General features: G+C 35.7%; 1 protein-coding gene and 1 pseudogene across 2 annotated transcripts; both read left to right on the top strand.

Annotated features, from left to right (window-relative positions):
- Positions 1-281: 281 nt before the first annotated feature.
- On the top strand, positions 282-752 carry LOC148190960 (secreted RxLR effector protein 161-like). The gene has a single exon (XM_088101223.1). The coding sequence runs from the start codon at positions 282-284 to the stop codon at positions 750-752; it is 471 nt and encodes a 156-aa protein (XP_087957349.1).
- Positions 753-2,906: 2,154 nt separating this feature from the next.
- Positions 2,907-8,171, top strand: LOC124841323 (putative disease resistance RPP13-like protein 1; annotated as a pseudogene). Its single transcript, XR_015782989.1, has 2 exons — positions 2,907-6,724; positions 7,046-8,171. The product of XR_015782989.1 is annotated as a putative disease resistance RPP13-like protein 1 (transcript).
- The last annotated feature ends 267 nt before the right edge of the window (positions 8,172-8,438 follow it).

Here is an 8,438-nt window from a genome sequence, read left to right as displayed (position 1 = left end):
TCAAGAAAAATGGTTATGAGCAATGTTCGTATGAATACACTCTATACCTAAGGAAGCACAAACCAGGTATGTTGCTCGTTGCTCAATATGTAGATGACTTGATTTTTATAGGAACTAAAGCCGAATTAGTTGAAGAATTTAAAGAAGTGATGAAGATGGAGTTTGAAATGACCGATCTGGGCATCATGAGATATTTTGTGGGTTTGGAGGTGAACCAAAGCTTAAAAGGGATTGTTGTGTCTTAAAAGAGGTATGTTGAAGATATACTGAAAAAGGAAAAGATGATGAAGTGCAATCCAGTTTCCACTTCAATGCAACCTGAAACGAAGCTATCAAAAACTGAAGAAGCGGATCATGTTGATGCAAGCAGGTATCAAAGCTTGATTGGGAGTCTCAGGTACTTAACAAACACATGGCCATACCTTATGATCAACGTGGGAGTCAGAAGTCGTTTTATGGAGGAGCCAAGATATTCTCATTGGAAAGCACTAAAGTGGATACTAAGGTATGTAAATGGAACTATGTCTTTCAAATTATGGTATACTAAGTCGAACAGTTACAAGCTTAGTGGGTATTCAAACAACGATTGGTGTGGAGATGTGGATGATCGAAAGAGCACAGTTGGCTATGTCTCTTCATGGGAGATACGACATTTAATTGGCTCTCAAAGAAACAACCTATTGTTACACTATCTATGTGTGAGGCTGAATATGTGGCAACATCTTGGAGTTTCCAACATACAATCTGGCTAACACTTAAGAATTTAGAGATAATGCAAGAAGAAAAGGTGTTGATCTAATGACTCATTCCTTCGGTTTTTTTTTTTTCTAATTTTGGAAGTGGAACACATGAACCTTACACGTGATAATATCACTGATATAATGTTTGTATATAGCATATAGGAATAGAATAAGAAAATCATGGGAATCTACTAATTTAGTGTACTAAGATTAGAGACTGGAACTACAGTAAAGCTTGACAAAAGTTAGGCTTTATTTCAACTTTCAATTTAGTAATAGGAGACATAGAAAATGTGTTGACTTTGAATTCCATTATTCTTTTTCTGCTACTGTTTTATAACGGATAAAAGGTTTCTTTTGATATGTCTCCCTACATTCATTTACTTTCTAAAGTTTATGCCAGTCTTGGCAATTTTTACTCTGGTATGCAAATGTCTACTGCTAATACGTCTCAGTGATTTTTGTGTGTTTCTATAACTTTTCGATCAAAGTTCTGTTTTTGTTTAAATTATGAAATATTTAGCTAATTCTTATCTATTAAGTAATATGGTTATTGGAGTCCAAGGATGAAGAAAAAGACCAATAAATTGAATTTGTAAATTCAAGTTTATGTGTAATTTTCTAATAATCCATTGATAAAAAGTGTTCCCATGTTTACTCTTCACGATTTTTCAACAATTGGTATGTGAGTCCATAATTCATCTCATGAATAATGTGTCAAAATCTAGAAGAAAAGCTAATATATATTATACTATTTTAAGATTATTATATTATCAGATGAACCTCGTATAAGTCTTACTAAATAATAAATGAAGTTAAATAGATTAAAAAATAGCCTTTCATTGAACATGTGGCCTTTAAAGGTCAAAGTATAATAATCAAAATTATATTATTAAAAATAAAAGACTGTTCTAATGTTCATTTTTTTTAAATCACTACAAAATTCCAAATTTAGGAAAAACTATCAACACCATCACCACATTGTATACTGGAAAAAAAATTGTATTACAATCTCATTATTACAACATTTGCAAATACTTAAAAAGAAAGAGAGAATGATATAAACATAATAAACACTGCTTTTAACCTTAAAGCAATAGTTTTGTTGGTCTTTTTCCATTTAACTTTCTCATTGAACGTAGAATTTACATTCATACTTGAATTACTAACCCTTGCAACACTTGAATTACTAATCATTGCAACAAGTGCAAAGACTTTAAAATGAAAGCGGATTCTAAATTTCTTATACTCAATAGAAAGTTCTTTACTTATATTCAGTGATAAGGGTGCTTATGTATAAGTTTGTGTTGACAGTTTGTATCCTGATATGACAGCTTATGTATAAGTTTAGAATTTTATTCCTTCCCAAATGGATAACACCAAAGAGAAATATCAAGTTTCCAATTCACAATTTTAATCATTATTTGCAAGTCTAACTCACACTTGTTAGGTTAAACTTCAGTTTGTCACAACTGAATTTGACAAAAAGCTTGATAAACAAATTGAAAACTTTCATTTTTTTTATCAGTGTTGTGAAAATTTTCAGTGCAGTTCGATTCCAACACTGAATTTGATTCCGAGAACTGAATTTTGGTTTAGAAACAGAACACCAATGTAATGAATGTGATGGGATAAGAAAGAATGCCAAACCTGATCTCCAACTAAATCAAACAACCCAACAGTTCTTGGCGAAATCATGTTTTTCCCAGTGAAAAATTAATCAACTTTGACGAAACACTTGAATTCCACTGTATAAACTAGATAAAATTGCCACAGCCAGCAAGTATCTACAATCAAACAATTCCAATTTAACTTCAAATACTATATATGTTAAAAAAAATTAAATACTCAACTGATTAAATTCTATAATTATTTTTCCTACATACTTATAGGAAAGCAAACAAGATAAGAGCTAGTTAAAATCAATATAGACTAGAAATACTTCCACAAAAAGAAAATCTATTTCTTTTAACATGTCTTGATTCTCAGCAGTGTAATTTTTAATTAATATATTTATGGTTAATTTTCAAGAGGCATCAGACCATGAACCTTAATTTTTGAAAACGACAAACTACTAGACTTTTCAACTAAGCATCTTTAATTTCAACCATTAAAACTTTTAATAATATCCAACTAGTTAAGTGAAGTCTCTTTCCATCAGTTAACTCATCCAGAACCAGCCCAGTTTCTTGCAGCCAATTCCTTTCCTTTGCGTTTTTGTTTCCTTCTCTGATCATCACTTGTTTTCTGTTAAGATCATGGCATTAGCTGCGGTAGGTGGTGCGCTCCTTTCTGCTTTCTTTGACGTTCTTTTCGACCGGCTGGCCTCCCCTGAGGTTCTCAACTTTATCCGAGGAAAGAAGCCTGACAAGTTGCTTCGAAAGGTGAAAACCCAGCTGATAGTTGTTAGAGTTGTGCTTGCTGATGCTGAGGAGAGACAAATCACAGACTCCAATGTCAAAGAGTGGCTCGCTCTTCTCAGAGATGTTGTCTATGAGGTTGATGACTTACTCGATGAAGTTTCTACTAAAGCTGCTACTCAAAAGGAGGTAAGCAATTCATTTTCTCGCCTTTTCAAAACGAAGAAGATTGTTAGTATTAGTAAGTTGGAAGACATAGTTGAAAGATTAGATGACATTTTAAAACAAAAAGAGAGTCTTGATTTGAAGGAGATTCCAGTGGAGAGCTACCGGCCATGGAAAGCTCAGCCAACATCTTTGGAAGATGGATATGCTATGTACGGTAGAGATAATGATAAGGAGGCCATAATGAAGATGGTGTCAGTGGATAGCATCAATGGTGAAAGAGTGTCTATGATCTCTATTGTAGGCATGGGTGGGGTTGGAAAAACCACTTTGGCAAGATCTGTGTTCAACGATGTCAAATTGAACCAGCAGATATTTGATTTAAAGGCATGGGTTTGTGTTTCGGATATATTTGATATTGTGAAGGTCACAAGAAGCATGATAGAGGAAATTACCCGAAAGCCTTGTAAATTGAGTGAAAGGTAAAAAGTTATTGATTGTCTTGGATGATGTTTGGATCGAGGATTGTGACAATTGGAGTAGTCTTACAAAACCTTTTCTAAGCGGGATCAGGGGCAGTAAAGTTCTGATCACAACCCGCAATGAAAATGTAGCGGCCGCAGTGCCTTATCATACTGTTGAAGTATATCATCTAAACAAATTGTCAAATGAAGATTGTTGGTTGGTATTTGCAAACCATGCATTTCCTCTCTCAGAAGCTAGTGAGACTAGAGGAACTCTAGAAAAGATTGGAAAGGAGATTGTTAAAAAGTGCAATGGGTTGCCGTTAGCGGCACAGTCACTTGGAGGAATGTTGAGAAGAAAGCAGACTATTAGGGATTGGAATAATGTACTTCAAAGTGACATTTGGGAACTTCCTGAAAGTCAGTGTAAAATTATTCCGGCACTCAGAATTAGTTATAATTATCTCCCTCCACATTTAAAATGGTGTTTCGTTTATTGTTCACTGTACCCCAAAGATTATGAATTTAAAAAAGATGAACTGATCCAGCTGTGGATGGCTGAAGATTTTGTAAAACCAGCAAAAAAAGGAAAGACTTCAGAAGAAGTTGGTCAAGAGTATTTTGATGATTTAGTTTCGAGATGCTTTTTTCAATTTGCAAGTCGGAGTTTGGGTGATTACTTTGTAATGCACGACCTCATTCATGATCTAGCAACATTTCTTGGTGGGGACTTCTATTTCAGAACAGATGAACTTGGAAAAGAAACCAAAATCGATAGAAAAACTCGTCATTTGTCATTTACCAGATTTAGTGATCCAGTATCGGATATTGAAGTTTTCGACACAGTAAAATTTCCAAGAACTTTCTTGCTAATCAGTTACTAAGATTCTCCATTCAACAACGAAAACGCACCGCACATTATAGTGTCAAGGCTTAAGTACTTGAGAGTTTTATCGCTTATCAACTTTCAAAGTCAACGTGCTCTGCCTGATTCAGTTGGTGAATTGCTACATTTGCGTTATCTAAATCTCTCTCGTACAAGTATAGAAACCCTGCCGGAGTCACTGTGTAATTTGTGCAATCTACAAACTCTGAAGTTGTCCTTTTGTTCAGAGCTGACTAAGTTGCCTAGTGCCATGCAAAATCTTGTAAACTTGCGTCATCTTGAAATTGGTGACAGTTCCATAAAAGAGATGCCTAAAGGAATGGGGAAACTAAACCAATTACAGAATTTGGAGTTTTATATTGTGGGCAAGCATAAAGAGAATAGCATCAAAGAACTGGGAGGACTTCCAAATCTCGGTGGTTCGTTTTCTATTAAGGCACTGGAGAATGTTACCAATGGCGAAGAAGCATTAGAGGCCAGGATAATGGATAAGAATCATATTAGCCATCTATCCTTGGAATGGTCTATAGCTAAGGACAATAGCATCGACTTCCAAATTGAGTTAGATGTTCTCAGCAACTTAGAACCTCATCAAGACCTTAAATCGTTGTCAATAAAGGGTTATAAAGGAACCAGATTTCCGGAATGGGTGGGGAATTTTTCCTACCGCTACATGACACGTATAGATTTATATAATTGTAACAACTGTTGCATGCTTCCTTTACTTGGGCAACTACCGTCACTCTCTGAACTTATTATTTCGAACATGAATTCGGTGAAGACTATCGATGCAGGCTTTTATAAGAACGATGATTGTTCATCTGTGACGCCCTTTCCATCCCTTGAAGATCTATGCATTTATAATATGCCTTGTTGGGAGGTGTGGAATGATTTTGATTCAGAAGCTTTTCCTTTGCTCAAGAATCTGTATATAGAAGAATGCCCCAAACTAAAGGGAGATCTCCCAAATCACCTTCCTGCTTTGCAAACACTCACCATTAGAAATTGCGAGCTTCTTGTCTATTCTGTCCCAGGGCCCCTCACCCTCCGAACACTAGAGATACGTAAAAGCGACAAAGTAACGTTTCATGGGTTTCCTCTTTTGGTGGAAGGTATAGATCTTGAAGGAGGCCCAGTGGTGGAGTCCATGATGGAGGCCATCGCTATCATCCAACCTACTTGCCTTAAATCTTTATTTTTACAGAATTGTTCGTCAGCCATATCTTTTCCAAGTGATCTTCTTGCTGCATCGCTGAAAAGTCTTAACATCAGTGGTTTAACCAAGATGAAATTCCCGATGCAACACAAACACAAATTACTGAAATCACTTTCAATAAATAATAGTTGTGATTCGCTCACGTCTCTTCCATTAGCTATCTTCCCAAATCTCACTAGTCTTAAAATCACAAACTGTGAAAATATGGAATCACTTTTGGTCTCAGGGTCAGAGTTGTCGATGAGTCTGAACTCTTTTGAGATTGGCCATTGTCCCAACTTTGTATCATTCCCGGGGGAAAGATTGTGTATGCCCAATTTGACTAGTTTCCGTGTTTATAATTGTGAAAAGTTGAAGTCGTTGCCCAATCATATGGAAACTCTTGTCCCAAAGATGGAATATCTTTACGTATCCAACTGTCAACAAATTGAGTCATTCCCTGGAGGAGGTATGCCGCCTAACTTGAGAACAGTTGAGATCAGCAATTGTGAGAAACTACTGAGGGGCCAGGGATGGAAATCGATGGACATGGTTAAATCTCTCGATGTGTGGGGTCCATGTGATGGCATCAAATCCTTCCCAAAGGAGAGTTTGCTACCTCCCTCCCTTGTGTCTCTACATCTATTTGATTTGTCTAGTCTGGAAACGTTAGATTGCAAGGGTCTTCAACATCTCACATCACTCCAAGAATTAAACATTGAAAGGTGTCAAAAGCTGGAGAATATTGCGGGAGAAAAGCTGCCTTTCTCTCTAATAAAATTAATGATATATGAATGTCCCTTGCTGAAACAACGATGCCACAAAAAGGACAGTCAAATTTGGCCTAAAATCTGCCATGTCCGTGGGATAAAGATTGACGGTAGATGGATTTAACGAGCATGGATAATGAGAAGGTCATCGTTCTCCTTCTTTCACTTACATCATCAACCTTTAACCATGAAAAAATATTTTTGTCTGTGTTATCTTTCATTTCTTGTCTTTCTCCTTTCAAATTTAACTTAATTAATATTGCATTCAACCAGTCTTAAATTAGTTTGTAATATGGGAGACAGATAATTTTCACTGAAATTTCATTTAAAGGGGTAAATTGAAGTAATGTTGTCTCTTCATGTTTTCTAAACACAAGTTTATAATTATTTTATATAAAATTAATCAAACGGCTGGTTGTGGTCAAAATTAAATTAATGACAAGAAGGGTGGTATTTGTTTTTCAGACAAGCTGGATTAGTTTGGAGAAACTGCACCTGTCCATCGTAATGTAGTGCCCTAAGGAGGTCATCACTTTTGTGTTTGACTGATGGATTTGGGTTGAATGCATCTGAAAGCTATATCCCAGCATGTAGAGGTTGAATTTCTCATGCTGCTTATTATGCATTTGAATTCTGTGTATATGTTGAAAGGACGGAATCCCATCTCATAACTACTGGTCTGCACTCACTTCAATGCACTGAATGAGAAAGAACCGGAAGAAAGGATATCTTCCATTCAAAGCTTTTGATGCAAAATATCAGAGTAGAGGTGTGGTTTCATCAGTGGTAAATGGTTCCACTGGGTCCTAAGAGATCAAATATGCATAAGAGAAGCTTCAGCACCTATGGATTGAGTAATCTTCAAGCTCAGTTTAATCATGGCCATGAATTTCTTTCCTTTTCATACTTCTGAAATGTCATAAATTCATAATAGTCTCATATTTTCTTTACTTCATCAGGATGCATACTTGTAACCAGCTAAACAGTTCAGCCTTGCATAATTTTTTCGTAGCAGAATAGTAAGTATCAAGTAGTGTGCTGAGCTTCATATAACTGTCAGAAAAACTTTAAGTAAAAGCTCATATTTTCATGTGCACAAAGCTGAGCCTCATGGCCAAATGGCAGAGGAAGTGAGGGAAAGTTCTGAAATTGCAAAGTGATTCAAATATCTTATATGGGAAAAGGGGAAGAAGGGAATAACTCAGGAGAATAAGATTGATCCATATTAAACCGTCTGGAGTTAGCTGGGAAACTCCATAAGCATATAGGCCTTATGCCCTCACTTTGTTGGTTGTGTTCCTATTCTACCACTGTTCATCTAAAACTGATAAGCTTTTATCTTCCTAGCCATAGAGGCCCGTGAACCAACTTATCAATTGCACCTCAGGTGATTTTGAAATGATAAATAAATTACAGTTTCTGTCTATTAGCTCTAGGAGAATTTCCAAAGATAGAATTGTAATTAACAGGGAAATAAAGAAAAGACAAAAATTGGACAGTGTCTTTTCATATTACTTCTATATTTTATTCTTCCTCCTATGGTTAACATCAATTTTGTAACATATATGGGAAGTCCTGATTTCAATCTTTACGTAGAATGCAGTTCATTTTCTATCCTGATTTAGGTAATTTGTCTTTATTTCTTATCCTCCTTCCATCTGCATCATCGTTTCTTATTTTCCTTTTACATTAGACTCAGTTTTTGGCGATTAATATCAAAATGGAGGGGTGGTTTCATCAGAGCTCATGAAGTTCATTGACAATCAAAAATTAAACTTCACTCAGAATCCTTATGTATATATCATATGGGTTCATTTAAAGGAAATAATTGTAATTTGAATGACTTGCTACGAAGGTG

The sequence above is a fragment of the Vigna umbellata genome, chromosome 11, assembly GCF_029865625.1.
Source record: "Vigna umbellata cultivar VRB3 chromosome 11, Vumbellata_1.0, whole genome shotgun sequence".
Classification (NCBI taxonomy): Eukaryota; Viridiplantae; Streptophyta; class Magnoliopsida; order Fabales; family Fabaceae; genus Vigna; species Vigna umbellata.
Note: the sequence above shows the minus strand (reverse complement) of the source record. Positions and strands in the feature narration are given on the sequence as shown.

Bases quoted from the DNA above. Each gene is read 5' to 3' on its own strand.
- LOC148190960 (XM_088101223.1), top strand. From the start codon at position 282: ATGATGAAGTGCAATCCAGTTTCCACTTCAATGCAACCTGAAACGAAG.